Source organism: Chelon labrosus (genome assembly GCF_963514085.1).
Source record: "Chelon labrosus genome assembly, chromosome: 5".
Taxonomy (NCBI): Eukaryota; Metazoa; Chordata; class Actinopteri; order Mugiliformes; family Mugilidae; genus Chelon; species Chelon labrosus.
The window spans coordinates 26923435-26943102 of record NC_140341.1 but is presented as its reverse complement, the minus strand read 5'-3'; the positions used below and the strand labels follow the sequence as shown (position 1 = coordinate 26943102).

Genomic DNA, 19668 nt, shown 5'->3' with positions numbered 1-19668 from the left:
AAAGGTCCAAAAGTTTCACAGCAGAACACTGTATTGTGTTTACTTCTCCTGTTACTGGTACACCTGACTGGTGTAATAATCTATAAATAACGACAACTAGTGGAAAGACGTACATTATGAAAATGTTTACATTCATTGAACTATCCCTTTACAAAACATTTTGTGAACAACCTGAAATTTAAGAAAAAAGTATAATTTCGGCTCATTGCTGTCTGTTGTTTAGTTCTGGGTCAGTGTTGCGTTATGTCCACCACTCTGAATATAATAGTGCGACCCCTGGTGGACAAATTGGGAACAATAGTTAATTTTATCGAAACATTGCATTTAATGTTTAATGTCTTTTATGCCAGATGGGATCCGCTGGTTTTTGGTCCTGTGGCTGCGTGTTTGACACTGTGGCTGCGTGTTTGACACCCTTTACCAAGTGAACTTCGTGGACGCCACAAAAAAAATAAAAAATAAAAAATAAAAAACTCCGTGGACACAGTCTATGAGTGGACGCCGTAATGATCACATGACCCTGTTCCTGAAGCGTCATCCCTACCAGTGGAGCGCTGTGCTGTCAGGATCGGAAGTAAACCGACAGGCTGAGTTGTATCTTGGTTGGCAAACAGCGTCAACAAACCAGTTCGCAAAAATGCGTTGGTTTGAGGGCTCGATTCCTGATGCCATTAACAGCGCTAAACAGCAGGGTTCCGTATTTGTTGTTGTTATTACAGGTAACATTACACACGCGAATGATAGTCAGCTAGATTACAAACACCTGCATGGGTAACAAGTGATAACGCTACAGAAGGGATTTAGCGTGCTAGCGCGGTAGCCATTGTAGCATTAGCCAGCTAGCATAGCCAACCAACTGTCCAGTAAAGATAGCTTATGACCACCTCCGTCGCATTTTATGGAAAGTGACTCATCGAAAGCAAGAATCTAGAAACTTACAGTTGTTCAGTGATATGTTAGCGTACCTTAATGGTCATATCACGTTTCTGTACAACAATGTTTGCTGTCTCTGGTAGCCTATCCAGGCGTATCTAACGCTAGCGTTAGATAATTGTCTCTCCAAGGCAAACTCGGATGATTTTACGAATGTCTAATGAGACTTTAAAGGTGTTTGAGGCAGGACAGATGAGTGTTCCCCTGTGATATGACACGCTGAATGACAGCCAAGCTAAATCGTTTTTAGATAAATCCCTGTGTCACCAGTTAGAGTTGGGTCACTGTTGCATCATAGACACCTGTATTACCCGGTAGTGGTGTCAGTCAGCTGTTTCACTCGTGCAGCTCTCTAGAAAGGACACGTAGATGTGGCTAAGTATCTCATTCGTGTCACTTCGTCTTTTCTCAGGGGAAGATGAACAGTCAGCACAGCTGATGTCCAGCTGGGAGGACGGTGAAGTCTCGGAGGCAGCTCTGAACAGCTGTGTGGCCATCAAAGTTGATGCCAATAGGTAGGACATTTTAGTTGCAAATAATGTAAGGGTTGTCAAGATATGCATGTAAATATTTCCCTGAATTTGATCGGTCTTGCAGTTTAGGCCTTTTCCCACAGATTTGTGAGCCTTTAATTCCAATGCTTGTGGGGGAATTCTTAATTTTTATTTTAGTAAGGCATCAGGTTAAATAGTTCCTTGTACAACTTGCAGTACTGGTTCTGTCAATCTCGCTCCGTCCATCCACATCCATTCATCATTTAGTACCACTTATCCTCAGAGGTCGTGTCTTGCCCGGTGTCTCAGCTGATATGTAGAATGTGGCAGGAAGCTGGAGCAGCTGGGGAAAGCCTACGCTGTACCGACAGGGAGAACATGTAAACTCTTCATAGAAAAGCCCCAACCTTTTAGGTTTGAACCCTGAACCTTTCTGCTGTAAGGCAACAGTGCTAACCATAGCAGCACCACGCTGCTATATCCAATTGAAGGGGGAGCTGTGGGCTAGAGGTTAGAGAAACAGCTTTGGGACCATGGTTGAGGACTTTTGAGCAGGCATCTAAAGCAACCCCAAACTCTTCCCTGGGAGCCTTGCCTGCGTTTGCTAGGATGGCTTAAATATAGAGAACAAATTCCTTGTATGTGTGTGTACACATTTACTGTCGGCAAATAATGCTGATCTATACTGAATCGGATCTGAAATTCTGTCTGATTGATACTTTGTGAACTGATTTGAGAAATCAGTTGCAATATGCTGCCCTAATGATGAGCTACAAACCAATAATAATAATGCAATCTTATATGGAGAATGATTTCTGCAAATGTCATTAGCAGATGCGAGCAACATAACACCACTGACTCATGTTCCAGAAGAACACAGTTTACAGTGGATCTTTAGGTCACTGGTAAATGTAAGATTATTTAAGATGTTTTGTTAGTTTTCATTATATTATGGCTGGGGTCCTCTACGTCACCTTACAAAGATCATTGTTATTTCTTAAGTAGTACAGTTAAGACTTTTATCAGAAGTCGGTCTTTGTTAACTTATATTTCAGGGTTTTGGCTCTCTTTCAATATATGTGATAATGAATACTGTCTGGTCTTAATGAATTATTGTTGGTACCCACTGGTATTGTGAATCTTAAATTTAGTATTTCTTATACTTTCTTTTATGGTTTGTACTAAGTTTCACTGCATGATGTTACATTCATTTATTTCCACAGTGACGCATGTGTGCAGTTCTCCCAGATCTGTATCCTTTTGTTGTCCATTTTGTTGAACGAGTTGGTGAGAGCTGACTACAGAAACTTGAGTGAACCTTTTACTGATTAATGTGTAAAAGCTGAAAAGGCTTACTTCCACTATTCATTACACTGATGCATACACTGAGAGAGTAGATAGTGACGTAAACTTATCTTTCTGTCTAGTTTAATATTCCAGTAGAGAGAGATTTTCTCACAGACAGTTGTGATATTGATGGCTTAAACTTTTTTTATTTTGTTTTTACAGTATAGGTGTGCCATCTTATGCACAATTATAGGTACATTTTCCCCCATTTTTTCCACTTAGAATTGATCACAATTGTTGAACAACATATTCTCTCTTTATTATATTTGCATTATATATCTTCATTAGGAAATAGAAAAACAGAAATCAGCATTTAAGTTTTAATATCTGTCCAGATTTATTGTTGGCACATATTAAATAAATTAGTATTAATTCGATAAATGTAAACAAAATGTAAACAAAACAGCACTGCAGTTCTCTACAGCACTGTATCACCTAACATGATAGTGCAGACCAAGACTGTTGTAAACCTCAACCCTATTCCTGTTTAGGAATATGGTTGAGCTAGCTTGTCTAATAAATTAACTTTTTAAGGCTTGAATCAGAGTCACAGGCATGCTTTCCACACTCTGGCAATTTCAAATAAAACACCAATAGAGTCACCAGCAAAGCGGTCACCCCTCCTCCTTCATGCTTCATAGAACCAGAAATGTCATCAGATCAAATTACAGGGCTTCTTGGCCCAAGCAGTTCTCTTCATCCTGTAGTTCTTTCTCAGTAGTGGCTTCTTTGTAGCAATTAGACCGCGAAGTCCTGAATCACGCAGTCTCCTCTGAACAGCTGATGTTGAGATTTGCCTGCCTCTGGAACTCTGTGAAGCATTTATGTTGGCTCTAATCCAAGGTGCTGCCAGTTGGTTAATTATTCACCATAGAGAACTATGTACCAGTGTTTAAAGCTGTCATCAAAGCAAAAGGTGGTGACAGTGAAGAATCTAACATATAAAACTATTTTTTCTTAGTGACACAGTTCCATGTGTTCCATCATAGTTTTGATGTCTTCATTATTAATCTAAAATATAGAAGGAAAAAAAAAGAAAAACCATTGAATTAGAAGGCAAGTCCAAACTTTTGACTGGTACTGTATGTGACCAGCAAATTGGCATTTGTTGAGTAAAAACATAAAAACTTAACTTAAAGATAACAGGAACAGAGAAGACATCAGCTTTCTTCTGAAGAGAGGACTCTGGAGCAGTCAGACTCAGACGTGAAGAATAGAGTTTATTTCAGTACAAGTTATACAACGATAAACCCGAGTTGCCTTCAGATTACAACTGATTTTTCTTTTTGTTACAACTTGTTTCATACCAAAAAAAGTTCCTGCCTTTGGGCTGGGGTTTTTGTCAAAATGGAGTCCCTCACCCACTGCCTTCTCTTCCTGCTCTTTTCCCTTTAAGGGAATCAAGGGCATCACCAGCCATGAGTAGGCCTCTGTCTGTCTGCCCTTGAGATTAACCGGCACCTGTATGGTTTGACGCTGAGACCTCAGGCCTGGTTTGTTATAACGGAGCAAGGATTCTCCAGACCCCCTCCCCTCTCTGCTTTTCCGTGTTTCTAGCTCTCTGTTCTTCTGTCCAGATTTTAAGCATTTTCATACTACACCACATAAATCGCCACTACACATGTTTATTATACCTTTTAGCAGATGAATGCTTTCAATACACGTTGTTTTGTGTTTACTTGTGCAAATAACTTACGAAAATCATGTCATTTAGATTCACTTTTCCTAACACATTAACACTGTTTATTTAAAACACTAATACAAAATATCAGTTTCTGGGAGCCTATTCCTTAACCCTCCACCCTCCACCTGACTCACCAACCACCATCCTGGTCTGAAGATCCAGTTGTGTGCATACCCTCCAGCTTCTTCATTGGAGTGAGTGGCATTCCTCTGGAGGTCATTGCTGGAAGCGTTTCTGCAGAAGAACTGATGAAGAGAATCAACAAAGTTAATCAGGTACAGTGACAAAGGTTGATTTGGTTTCCACTAGTGTTATTATATATATTAAGTGATATTATATTGTACTGCAATATAATATCAATGTTCTAAATGCTTCCTCCAGTTTTAGTTTCATTCAAAATATGTACTGTATGTCACAATTTATTTGCATCTTGCTACATCGCTGTTAATTCTTGTGATCATGTGCTAGCTTTTTGATGCAATGCAGGTTGTGTGGGCCAGAGATGATGTGTGTGATGCAAGATGAACTACTGCCACCAAAAACAGTGAATCTACAGTGTGTTCTTTCTGGTGATGATTTTCTCCCTGTTTTCTGACAGATGCACACTCAAGAGATTGGAAGTGGGACAGTACCATCAGTTGCAAGTGCACCTGTCCGGACCGGCCCATGTAATAACACAGACGCAGAACCTGCCTCAGCTCCAGCAGTGCACGTTATGCCAGCGTCAGTAGCCACAGAACCCACAGAAGCAGCAAAAGGTAAGTGCACCTTGATCATAGTCATATGTTAGGCAGCTTTGAAAAAAAAAATATGCACCTTGCGCTATTTCTGATCCCACACTGGCAGAGATGATGGCATGCCAATGTTACATACAGAAACACTGCTTGATATTTTCTAAAATGTTGGAGTGGTTTGCTAGAACAGGCAGTCTTAAGTGTATTGATGGAAAAATGTGTGGAGTACGCATATACAGTGTTTGCTTTATGTGGATAGTGGCAAGTTTACTCAATATGTTCCTTTTGTGTTCCTGTTCTACATGGCATTCCTCCCAAGTACAGTGGACGATGGCAGCTCTTCAGCCACAGCGTCTGCTGCAGAGAATGCATCTTCACATCATACTCAGGGTTCTGAGAATGAAGAAAACTTGGACGCTAAGGTAGAAAGGTAGGAACACTCATACTGTGCATTTTAATCTTTGTGTGATCTATGCAGAAAATGTGCTTTGTGATCAGTTGTTGGTACTGAAGGATCTCTGTGATGGTAAATGGTTTTATTTAGTACTGTGCAAAAGTTTTAGGCAGGTGGGGAATGCTTTCAAAAACATAAATACAGTCCCTGACAAAAGTCTTGTCACTTATCCATTTTGTAGAAACAACAGTTTATAACCTGACTTTTAATTAATCCATTGGTTTTAGAAATGGCTCATATGAAAGCTAAAACCCTCCCAAATTATGTTTGATATACTAAAATAAATTTGCTTCACTGAAGAAAGATTGATCATTTAATGAACACAGAAAGGTCAGATTTTGGCAAGACAAAAGTCTTGTCGCTTGGGTACAAGTTGACCCTAAGTGCCCCTCAAATATATGTATTATCAATTTGTTTTACAAGCAATGGCTAATTACAATCCCAACAGCTTTTGAAATAATGTTTTGGTGCCAAACAAAACTGCTGAAAAGCATTCTAACGTTCACAGCTTGGTAAAGCCCACTGAGTCAGTTTTTGCAAAGACAAAAGTCTTGTCGATTGTCATATGATGCACCCAATCCTAGATTACAGCCTCAAAGAATAAGAAAAAGATTTGAAGAGACTGGAGATGTTTTTGACAAGCCCAGGTCCGGCAGACCCCGCAAGACAACTGCTCGGGAGGACCGTTTGTTGGCTCGAAAATCCAAGGCCAGCCCCTTTTCCACTGCAGCAGAGCTCCACCAGGCCTGGTCACCTCAAGTCCCCGTGTCAACCAGAACAGTTTGTAGAATCCTGTCTCGAAATGGCCCAGAAACCAGCACTAAACAAAAGGCAATTAAAAAAACGTGTGGCATTTGCCAAGGCCCACAGCCTGCTAAAAGGATGGATGCTGGAAAAGTGGCAGAAGGTGGATTTCTCAGATGAATCTTCGGTTGAATTACATCACAGCCGCCGCAAATATTGCAGGAGACCTACTGGAGCTCGCATTGATCCGAGATTCACCCAGAAAACAGTTAAATTTGGTGGCGGAAAAATCATGGTCTGGGGTTACATCCAGTATGGGGGTGTGCGAGAGATTTGCAGGGTGGAAGGCAATATCAATAGCGTAAAATATCAAGAAGTATTAGCTACCTCTTACATTCCCAACCATAAAAGGGGTCAAATTTTGCAGCAGGATGGTGCTCCATCGCATACTTCCATCTCTAAATCAAAGTTCCTCAAGGCGAAGAAGATCAAGGTGCTCCAGGACTGGCCAGCCCAGTCACCAGACATGAACATCATTGAGCATGTCTGGGGAAGAATGAAAGAGGAAGCATGGAAGACGAAACCAAAGCATCTTGATGAACTCTGGGAGGCATGTAAGACTGCTTTCTTTGCTATTCCTGATGACTTCATCAATAAATTGTATGAATCATTGTCGAACCGCATGGATGCAGTCCTTCAAGCTCATGGAAGTCATACAAGATATTAAATATGGATCTCACAGCACCAGTACTTCATTCACTGATGTTATGCATCATATTTTTGTATTTGAAGTAAATGATTTGTTCAATTTTCACATTACTTTCTGTAGGCGACAAGACTTTTGTCTTGCCAAAATCTGACCTTTCTGTGTTCATTAAATGATCAATCTTTCTTCAGTGAAGCAAATTTATTTTAGCATATCAAACTTAATTTGGGAGGGTTTTAGCTTTCATATGAGCCATTTCTAAAACCAATGGATTAATTAAAAGTCAGGTTATAAACTGTTGTTTCTACAAAATGGATAAGTGACAAGACTTTTGTCAGGGACTGTAGTATTAAAACACAAGTCGCAACAGATTTCACTACAATGGAGCCCAGTATATAAGATAGGTCATCCAAGCCTAATCTATCAGTGATATTCAAGTATAAATTCAGCCTTTAATCATCCTACAGTTGAGAGAGTTGTTTAATTACAAATTATTCTGGCCATAAAACTGACCTGAGGCAACATGAGGAATGAAAAACTATGTAAAGATTAAAATGAAAATCTTGTTGTTGTTACTTATCATTCCTGAGTTCAATTTATTATGGTATTATCTTCTCAGATTGACCAAGAAACTGGAGGAGAGAAGAGAGCAAAAGAAGAAAGGAGAAGAAGAGGTAAGGAGACGTCAGAATTTCTCCCAGGATAGTGGTGAAGCCCAGGTGGACTGTTGGCTGTGGGCAGGGAATTAACCGATTTTAAATGGTACACAGATCCACTGATGTGGTGGCCTATGGGGATTACTTAGGCTTGATGACTGTGATAATGAACATCACACTATGCACAATAATAATTTATAGCACTGGCAAAGAAATATAGTCAGCACTGATGGAAAGACAATTTTCAGAGAATTTTTCATTCATCAGCCCGGTGGCTGTGCATGGGACCCACTTGAACTTTCCAATATGACAGCGGTCCAAAACACAAATCCAAGTGTAACCTATACTGGCTATAGCAGCTCCTCTGTTCTAAAAAACAAAGTCACATTGGAGGGTTGCTGGTCAGTTGGGATGGCCCAAGATGGCACCTGGAATCTTTTTGCTGGAAGAATACACATCTTTACCAAATGAGAAAAAAAGGACAACATCCACAAGTACCACAAAAGACTGCAACGTGTCATGACGCCAAAGGGAACAATGCACAATATTAGTACCTAGGAGTATGCAAACTTTTGAATGGGGACCAGCTCAGTATTTCATTGGTTAGTTCATTCATTAATGTTTTTCTTTAAATAATCGTACCCACCGCAGAAATTCAGACAGGGTATAACTTATTATTTGTAGCATGTCCCCCAACTGATCACACACTTCATAGGGCAAACAGTGCTTTATATTTATATATATTTCTTTTAGCCCATTAATCTAGTTAACCTAAACAGTAGGCCACTCACAACACACTTAAAATCTGTTCTTTGTAATGGTTGTTGGTAGAACTATTTGCTGTTTAATATGTGTTGGGCTTAGAACTTGTCTGGACTATTCTAGACTACTCTAGTCCAAGGCCCTGTTCAGACCTTGCATTAAGATCTGTCCTGGGCTGTCCGCAAGTTACCAGCTTTAGGTACACGTGTTCACACCTAGCTTTAATATGCACCTCCAGATCTGATCTCAGTTTCACACCCTGCATGCAAATAAACACCAGCATATTTTGGGGCAAAGTATAACATTTTGACAGTTACTGTCTCTAATGAATCACTACTGCTGCTCCAGAACAACAAACAGCTGTGTTTTTATGTGTGTGCATCATGACTTTGGCACATGTTATTATTTACTGATCTCCACTCTGACGTTAGTTAGACCTGCAAACTCACAAAACACAGAAACTGCACTAAAAAATTATAACTGAACCCGGGAAGCTTCCATACGCACCGTCATTTCTGGTAATAAAGGGAAATAAAGACACCAGTGATCGAGGAAATAAACCCAGCTACATCAGCGTGATCACATCAGTAATTAACTAAATGCTGATACATTATTTAATGACAGAATCACACACAGTGTACTCCTATTACTTTCATTTGTTCATTCGTGATAAGATTTATTTCTTATTTAGTTAGTTAACAGCTACATGGACAGAATATTTTAAAAGGCTCTCATTACTAATGAACAGACTCTTTAATGTGGCTCAGGACGCATTGTATTCACACTACCAAAGAAATGCCCAGACCACCTCCAAATGTGGTTAGAGAGAAACTCTTTTAAATGCGTCCAATGCATCCTGGGAGTGTTCACACCTGTTTTTTATGCTGGCCACTTGCGATCGCATTGCTCAGATCTTAATAAAAGGTCTGAACAGGGCGTAAATCTAAGACAGAAGCCAATTGTACTGTTACAGTTTTTCTTTTTACGCACAGCCTCATTCTCCAGATCAGGTGTTTCGACCATTAGTGCTTTGTTTCCTTTTGATGGCTGATTCGTTTTGTTGTTCCATCTCTGTAAAATGTCTAATTTAACATTTCTTTGAATCTTTTTAATAGCGTGAACCCTGAGTCTAATGGAATATATGATTCATTCAGCCCACTCCACCCCTGACCTTTTGTTTGTTGTCTGTCAGAATGAGATCAAAAAGGAAATGGAGCGGCGGAAGATGGGGAAGAACATACAGGATTTTAAGAAGAAACAAGAAGAGGACAAGACCAAGCGGCTCTTGGAGGAAAGAAACCGAGAGAAAGCCGAGGAGAAGGCTGCCAGAGAGAGAGTCAAACAGCAGATCGCCATGGTAACCTTATTTTAATCTCTCCTCTCTTAAATGTGGAAGAAGTGAAAAAACTGTTGTCCAGCCTGCTAGTTGATATGTAAGAAATCACATTCACATACGCGCTTTTTGTAGCTGTGTTTAAAAGTGAGATATTTTGGTTGGATCTTATTATTTTGGCCCAACAACACTCAGCTCTGTCTGTAGCCAAAGTGACTGTACATGATGGTGGTGGTAAAACATGAAGAAAAACATCAAAAATCCATGCGATCCAACTTAAGTCTGCTTTGATTAATCTTACTTTGTGGAGAAGCGTTCAAGAACAGCGCCACCTACTGTTGAATTTAATTAATATAATACAGTCAAGCACAAGTTCCATGTTAGGGCCACATTCCATTATATGTTTAGAATTTGCTGCAGAACAATTAAAAATGGCCCCAGTGGACCGTAGTTTGGACACCCCTGGTTTAAAGGGATGTGAAAATCCCAGACATTCCCCCAATTGTTACTCGGTTTTAAATTGTCTTTCATTATTATGACTTTCTAGACCCAGTGATGTCTTTTCCTGCCTTTTTAAGAGTTTAGTTTTTTGTTGATTTATTTATTTATTTATTCATACATACATTCATGTGTGCTGCCACATATTTTAAAGCACAATATACAGTAGTATATCCTCAGTATCCTTGGCATCAGTCATATACATATAATGAGTGGCAGCAGTGTACATATTTCATATACATAAACCCTCACAGCTCTTCTTCTGCCGTTCTGCAGGACCGAGCTGATAGAGCAGCCCGCTATGCCAAAACCCAGGAAGACGAGAAGGCTGCCAAGCAGGCCCTACTGCAGGCCAGAGAGGATGAACAGAAGACCAGGAAGGAAGCATTAGTCAGGGAGAGGAGGTAAATGGACCATGGGTATCGAGGAGTGGTAGCTTCACAAGACACAAATTGTTCAGATACCCATAGACAAGTTAAAAACACGTCATAACGTTGTAATACCTGCTTACTTTTTCTTCTGTTCGGCTTAAAAGCTGTCAACATCATTCAAATCTGAAGGAGAAGCAAAGGGGAGAATGAAAAGCAGCAGCATTTGGACAAACAAAGTGTGATAAACAATTTACAGTAGATGTAGAAAGTCTAACTAAGTCTAAAAAACACTTACTAAATGGTAGCACTTACAGAGGCGTCAGTGGGCGCAGGGAATGAGAACAAGCACCAGAATTTTAAGAGAGACAGACGCTGCGTTAATTCCGCTAGTTTTTTGTTAGAGGTGTGCCAACAAGTTTGTCGTACTGCTACTTTTAATAGCATTTTATTTTTTTCAAACATTACACAGGAGAGTTGTATGTTCCACACTGAATCATTTCCCCATGACTGTAAGTTGGCCATTTGTCTTTGGCATATTTGCGTCATCATCGGCTGTTGTGGCTATTGTCAGTAAAGTTTGTTGTGGACTGGCAAAACTCAGGCGTGCCACTGACTCCAAGGGAAACTGTGACAGCCTATGTCACTACAGAGAACTGACCAGCATCAGCCATATATGGTATAAATATGGACAGAAACCACAGAAAAAAATTAGTTGACATGTAGTTCAGTGTTTCAGTTTGGCCCAAGTCCCATCCACTAACATGGAGGAGTTGGAGCTTATGACCTATACTACAGCCAGCCACCAGGGGGAGCTCTACATGCTTTGGCTTCAGTGTTGAGGAGCTGTTCTGCATCCTTCTTTATACAGTCTATGGCATCAACTGACAACAGTGGAAGAACTAATCTCGATTTCGCAATTCAGACATTTTTCACATTGTTCAAAAACAAAACTGCAAATTATTTTGATATTAACTGTCCAGCCTTATTTTAGTGTAAACAAAAATGTACCTAACTATATGTTATTATTTAAGATTATTTTATAATTGTTAAATAAAAAGGGTGTGAAAGCAACCTTTGTCTAAAGACGTTGTCACACATAGCTTGTTTGCTTGGGTTCAGACGATACTTGCATGTTTGCCTGGTTAGGCTGGTTTGTTTGAGTTTGTGTGGATGCTGTCAGTCATACACTGGTGTGTGTTTTCTGAGATTATAGCATGATGTCAATACCTAAAGGGCCATATCACAACAGAAGTCATTTAAGGTTACCTTTCCTATAGAACAGGTCTATATCTCGTTCTTTTATTAAACAAACAAAATAGCCTTATGTTATTTATCTTATTTACACGATAGCATTTCATTTCTGCCTCTACGTGGTCGTGGTTAAATAATTGGCACATGTTATTATGTTCAAATAATTGTTCACTTGTTATACTGACTGCTGTCATTAAAAGGAACGCACAAACACCACGATTCCTTTAAGTGTTTGTCGGTGTCCATCTGCTGGAATTAGAATAAAAAATCTGTCAATAAAAAGCCATATTCAGTATATATCTGCGTAACCGTGCTAATGTGCACACGCGTCAAAATGATCTGTTGTAATATACTATAGTGAAACCTCAGAACTGTTGTTAAAGGCACTTCTTTTTTTATCCTGTGTCTCTTCGTGTTCATGTGTGACCAGTACCATCGCAAGGATACAGTTCCGCCTCCCAGATGGCTCATCCTTCACCAACCAGTTCCCAGCACTCAGCAGATTGCAGGAGGTTCAGGACTTTGCTGTTCAGGTCTGTCTGGCTAATGCATTTGTTTACAGTCGGTACTCATCTGGTTGCTATGTTGCTCATATTTTTGACACTTTAAAATGACAACTTTGGGGGAACAGGTCACTATTTCTCTACCAAACTTTTTTTTTGTTGGATGAAATCCAATCAAATTATACTGTTTGGGACTAAAACAAAAGCAATAACTGTTGATGGCACAGATTTAAGGTTACTAGTCTGGCAGCGTAAATCTGTTAAATATATCCTTGCTGTGTCATGCTTTTCTTTATTTTGAGCTCCTGTCAACTCTCTCACAGAGGTGGAATGTCAGCAGACATTTTGCCATGATAAGTAACAAGAACTTAGTGTCCAGCTGAAAAGCAGGTTCAGAAACATTATGTCAAACAGATGATGGCATTTAGTGTAAGGCCACTGGAGTGTGTCCATTAAGATAAAGACAGCTGCACATAGAGGTTGTAGTACTGTTTTATCTAACTCTATTGACCTAATTAATGTCCAAGGTGTAATATAATGTATAATTGTTGTGTTATTTAAATTCAGGGAACAAGCTGATAATGAATCATTAACCTTCTCAAAAGACAAACAACACTGACAGAATAGGTGGCACTTTAACCCAACATTTAGAAGTCTTAAAGAATCACAAACACATATGGGTGAAAACCTATAGATAACGCATATGCATCAAATGCAGTCACTATTCACTGTCAGGAAGCCTACCAGCTTTGTTTGTGCCCCATGTTCTTTTTCTCTTACGATAAACAGTGAAATCATTAGTTTTGCATGAAATGAGAGGTGAACAAGCTCAGTGGTTTTAATTCCTGCTGTTTACTAATCTTAGGACTCTTAATTTTCCAAAGCTTTCACATAGGGCAACTCATTGAATAATGTGAACATTTTAAAGGGACTGTATCCCTTTACAAAGAGTCACGGGGAAATGTTTTGTGCTTGTCCTGCTTCAGGAAGTAGGAAACCGCTATGCGAAGTTTTCCTTGGCAACTATGTTCCCTCGGCGGGAGTTCACCAGTGAAGACTTGAACAAGACACTGCTGGAGCTGGAACTGACTCCAAGTGCTTCTGTCGTGCTTTTGCCAGTGAGTAATTCTGTGTCTTCTTGCTGTAGAAAGCAAGATTTCAGTGTAGTGGCAGTTATTCACTGCTTATGTCTTTCAGTCCAAGACTTGAGGAAATCACTGACTGCAAAAGGTTTTACAAAAAATATGAAAATATAAATATTACAATTTGAATGTTGCAACATCTTCAAAAAAAAAAATAATAATACATTCAACATATTGAAAGGGACAAATATATGTAACTGGTTTGTCTCAATATCATGAATCACCTAATTCTGTGTTACACAGTTTTAGTCAATTCCTTTTCAACTAATTGCTATATATTGTACAGTTAATTTTGGAATTTATGAACTGTAGACCACATTTGTGTAAGATTATGTGTTTAAAAACAACTGTAGGCCAATGAAGAATGATTGCTAAATACTTTATTAATTTATTTTATAAATTATTTTTTCAAAAGGTTCTTAATGTGTATCTACCTAAACTATACATTTCATATTGAAATATAATTAAACATTTAGTTTTTGCAAATATTAAATGTAAACTCAGTGTAAAAGACAGAACCTTCTCTCATGGTGCATGCTAGTATTTGTCTGCTTGTGCTAGCTAAATGTAACAGATTACAACAGTTGTGTTGTCATATACATCTCCTCTGGGTAATCTCTGTGTCTTTGTGCTAATGGCTAATTAACAGTGATGTGTTTGCATGACACTGACTTTTATTAAAATAGTTTGAGTCAGAGTGAAACCAGTATGTGACCTGTATTGACCCCGCCTCTCAACAAATCATTATCAAAACTGTTAGGAACCAGAATCAGTAAGTGTAACTGGAATGTGAACTGAGAACTGTAAACAATACACCACCCTAGCCATCACTCTTTAGTGAGTAGGTGCTGTGTCCTGAACCTGATGAAGTCATTCTCTCTCTTATCAGTCTGGTAGGCCTGCCAACACAGTCCAGTCATCCGGGGGTAATATTTGGGCACTTCTGGGCACAATCCTCTACCCTCTGCTGGCCGTTTGGAGATTCTTCAGCTCCTTCCTGTTTCCAAGCCCACCCCCTTCTGCAGCAGCAGCATCCAGAGGCCCCAACCAGGAACCCAGCTCTGTCATCAACTCAGCATCATCCTCCAATAAAGCCAAGAGGTGAGGTGCTCCTTTTCTGCTTGAAATGCTTGTAAACAAGAAAGTTCTTCATCACTCAAAGCAGGACTCAACTTTAGGAGTGTAAAGATTCACTGATACAAGTTGGAAAAGGAGTAAGTGTCAGGGTACTCTGACAAACTACCGTATAGTCCAACCAGATTCTCTGTGAAGTCCATCTACAATGACAGTTTCTGTAACAAAGAAAAACATGGACATTCTGAGATATTGAGGTTAGAACTACTGCTCACACCCTTAACTACACTAAAAGCATTCTCAGATTATGCTGACAACACTCATTGAAATACAAAAGGATTAACAATACCAGTCAAAAGTGTGGACACATCTTCTCATTTTATGGTTTTTCTTTTATGTTCTTAGTGTCTACATTGCAGATTAGTACTGAAGACATTAAAGCTATAAGGAACACACGTGGAATTATGTAGTAAACAAAAAACTGTTGAAGAATATGTTTATAATTTCAATCCGTTTTTTTCTGTTGAGAAGATAACTGAATTATTTACTAATGCTTTACTAATTCTTCATTGTGTGTCTTTATTATAAAGTGTTACCACAGTTTCTTACTTGGTACTCAAATTATGGCTTTCTGTTTTTATTTACATTTTACACAACATTCCAACCTTTTTGGAAATCAGTTGTACGTGGGCTGGTGTGACCTGTAACATTTTGTATAATAGATAGAGCACAGTTCAGAAAGTTATTGTTGATGGTTGTTGATCAGTCAGGTGACATTGACTCTTCTCTACTTACACCAAGATTGTTGGACCATACTCAATGCTATGTAATGAGGAAAAAAACTTGTTGTATTTATTGGTGCGTGTACAGTTTATATTGTATATGCTGCAATTCCCTTATTGTTTCGTGTCATTTTTCTCTGTGCCTTGTTAGAGAATCACTCTCCAAGCACACTTTAGAGAACCGGACTAAGGATTTCAAGAAAGATGGTCAAGTCTGTAGGCTCAGGACTCAGGAGGACAGCGAAGACGACAACAACACCTGGAATGGAAACTCCACCCAGCAAATGTAGTGAACTTTAAAACCAGCGGATCTTACTTCCCTTCGCTCTCCTGCTGTTAATTTGTTTAGTCTTCGAAAAGACTTAGGCCCTGTTCAGATCTTGCGCTATTCGTGGCTCTGAAATGGCTCTAGAGATCTATTAGAGACAGCAGCTATTGAAATATTCTTCTACGCCCCAAATAAAATCAGTGTTTATTTATACAGAGCTCGCAACTGAGATTGGATCTGAAGAGCTGGCTGGGGATGCATGTGAAGATGCATTAATGTCAGGTGTGAACACAGGCACTAAAAGCTGCCACTTGCGATCGGACTGCCCAGGATATTAATGCAAGGTCTGAACAAGGCCTAAGATCTCATCTGCATTTTCAGCTGATCTTTCTGTTTTCTTTTCCTGTTACCGTGTTCTAGGCTTACGCCCTTGAACTGCTTGTATTTTTTTGTGTTTATAATGGCTGAGATTGCAGCAGGTTCATCCTGTGACTATGAAAGACTACAACAGCATTTCTTTTGGATTTTGATCATAACTGATTATTCTTTAATACAAATTTATTCTGACCGGGTGACGTGATGTCTGCAAGTAAATTCTGTGCAAGGAGCAAACTGAAATATTTGACATGAAGATTTTATAATCTGAATCTCATCAAGAAGAATAATGATGTTTTTCTTTATAAAATGTTCCATCAAAACGCTTGTAGCCGCCTGAGTTGCTAGATTTCCACAAAGATGGCTGCACACCGGGAGCCCGTAGAGCTCCCCTGTTGAGGGGGCACCCCATAAACTGAGGTAACTACTTTAGACTTTTAACACAAAGCCAATTATAGCAGTTTGTTTTTTGAAAACCCTCGATTGTGTTTTGGTTGTTAAAGATTGCATAGTCTTAACCTGATGCCTGATCCTCACACATGAATAAACCTATCTAGGCCATCATGTCAGTCACCAATCGGTTTATAAACCCAGTGGGATATTTGCTCTGTCACTTAGCATTTGAAAAGCTGATGGGTTAGAACGGTTTGAACTAGGACTTGCATGTGTTAAAATGCAGCTGCATGCTGAATTAGACCAGACTGATGTGTCATAAGAAACCACAGCTAAACTGTGCCTGAGCTTAGCACCTCAGTGGCTGAGCTCAGCGGCTTACACAGTTTGCCAAGTGACATTCAGCCAGTCTCCTATTTGATCCCACCCTACCAATCTGCTGTGTATTCTTGTGGAGATGGACACAGCTGTGTAGGGTTTCTTGTTATTGTCAAAAATAAAGCATTTGCTGAACCCCCCACCCATGTCTTTTATTTTTATTGCTCTTTATTAATTCAACTCAATTTTATTTATATAGTGTCAATAACAATATAAATTGTCCCAAGACACTTTACAGATCCTGGAGACTGATACCTCCAGAGCAAGCACTAAGACGACAGTGGCAAGAAAAAGAGAAAGCTACGGTGTCCGACATAGTTTTGGCACAGATTTCACGTTAATTTCAGTGACCTCCATTTAGCGTAACCAGGTGCCATTACTGCCAACATGAATAACAATCTTATATTTACCATTAGCCTTAGCCAGTAGTGATTAGTCAGATTCAGTGTCGCCCACGTTGCTTCCGTTTTGGACTGTGGTTGCTGGATTCTCTAAATTTGAAACTTAAAGGGGTTGTTGGTGAGCCATGGGCCGATCTGTAGGACTTCCTTCATACCGTCACCCAGCCGCCCTGGTTTCAGCTATCAGGAGCTACACTAGGTCAGTCTGCACTGGCTACAGAGGCCTGACAGCAACACAGATTCAGCACACGCCCAGGGTGGCTTGTTGTAAGGATTGTATGGCCACTCAGGGGAAGGAAAAAAATAAATCTCAGTCACAGACGTAGTGGGAGATGCGGACGGGGGCGGGTTGATTTCAGGCGGGGAGCGGGATTGAGCGGGGCTCTATCAAATAGCAGACCTCTGTAGTAGACTAAGACACAATTTAATTTAACACAATTAACACAATTAATTTGACACAACAACACAAAATGCAAGGTGTACATTATGAAGCTGAATTGCTTTAGTCCTGACTCTTGACTGATGGGTAATGTAGTGATTCTCCGCTGACACATAAACACCATGAGGTCAAAGCCATCAGGTGACCAGTTTAGAGATTCATGAATGTATGCTATCTATTTATGGGGATGATGATGACGATGATGATCTTATCTAAAATACCATCAGACTAGCAGATATAATTTCACGCTGTTTTATAATGATAATGCTGTTACAACCCAACACATGATTTATTTTTTAACTTATGATGACACCACCATGAATGTTTTCCATGCTTTTCATTAGGTCCTGTGGGGGATGGCATTATAAAAGTTTGCCCATGGCGCTAAACAGGCTAGAACCGCCCCTGCTCAAGAGCAGTCTTTGTGCCAGCTGGATCTCAATGCCTCTGGGCCTCCCTCTGCCAAGCAGGTGGGGTAATTCATGAGTTACAGCCTGTATGCATGGTGCATACCGTCGATAGGCAAGACAGATAACAAAGGTAGAAACTCTCTGATAAAAACAAACTACTGTTTCTGGAAGGAAAGCCACATGTTGATATAACTTGTTCTTTCTCATTAGTTGTGACGGTCACTTAACCTCCTGACTACCAGTAGTTCAAATTTGTCCTCTGTGGAAGACATTTGTAAACCTGAATATCTCCCACCCACTGCATACTACTGTATTAACTCCTTTTTGCTGTCTACAGAGGACATTTAGGGCTTTTCAATGATACCAAATGTGAACGTGTGGGGCTTTGGTACCGATAACTGAAGCAAGTGTATGACTGCAGACAGATTACCATTCTCCACCACTGCCACATGACAAGAACAAAAAAGAGAGCGAAGGAATTCAACTGATAGATCTGTTGGTATTAGGGACGATGTAAGCTTATAGAACCTGCTGGTTGTATTAAAATATTGCAGGAAATGGACAGTGTATTTACAGCTTGATAATAGCTTTTATTTCATGCAGGTAAGATTGAATGTTTCTGAGTATGAATGACTATGTATTTCTAGTGAAGTTGTCTGGAGGTGAACTAAAAGTGGAACTAAAAACAATGCCACTTGAAAGGTATTAATCATAAATGAATGAGTTAAATGAGTATTCTCTTCAAACAAGACGATAAACAACACATATTGATCAGTTGCCTTGTCATCACATGTGAAGGAAATCATTAGCCAGGTCTTCCCATAATATGTTTTGCTGATTTGCATGTCACACCTTCTTTTTAGTGCACCAATAACACAATAACACAGACAAGGTGTTGTTGTGTCCTGTAATTGTTATTACACCGTTGCGACACTAGGTGGCACTACAGAAAATGATGTCAGGTGTTGGGGTTAAAAAGGAGGTAAGAAGAAAAGATTGTTCATGGCCTGTAACTCTGCCGCTACGTTAGCTGTATTAAATAAGTTAAGCCGTGTTCAGTAAACTGTTGGCTACTACTACTCCGTGACTCGGGTTTTCATTACCAGTTTATATTACATACGTGTTTTTTCGTTATTGGTCTTTTGCTACGGACTTAACATGGATGCTAACGTACCCCCGCCACCGATGTTTCCACCATGCCTCGGAGAAACAACGATGCCTTCGGACATGTGGATGGGAATGTTCAACAGCTACTTGTTGGTGATCAATGCAGCAGGGAATGCCTGGCCTGAAGCACGCAGGAGAGCAACTTTACTCCATTGCTTAGGAACTGAGGGACAGCGGATTTTTTGCTCATTGCAGGTGATATATTTCTCTCTGCCGTTGCTGCCTTGGAGAAACGCTTCACCCCCAAAGTCAATGTCGTGTGGAGACATTCTTTCAGAAAGCAAGCACAGACTCCAAATGAGACTATCATTCATTATGTGGCTGCATTACGTGATTTTGGATCAAAATGTGACTTTGATGATAAAACTA

The 19668-nt window shown here is 39.7% G+C and overlaps 1 protein-coding gene across 1 annotated transcript; it reads left to right on the top strand.

Annotated features, from left to right (window-relative positions):
• Window positions 1-560: 560 nt before the first annotated feature.
• Window positions 561-17024, top strand: ubxn4 (UBX domain protein 4). The gene is made up of 13 exons (XM_084545155.1): window positions 561-719; window positions 1346-1448; window positions 2651-2679; window positions 4615-4733; window positions 5057-5216; window positions 5517-5622; window positions 7716-7770; window positions 9707-9871; window positions 10622-10749; window positions 12398-12500; window positions 13457-13588; window positions 14502-14713; window positions 15620-17024. Exons 1-13 carry the CDS (start codon window positions 638-640, stop codon window positions 15756-15758), a joined length of 1533 nt encoding a protein of 510 aa, XP_084401281.1. The 5' UTR covers window positions 561-637; the 3' UTR covers window positions 15759-17024.
• Window positions 17025-19668: the final 2644 nt, after the last annotated feature.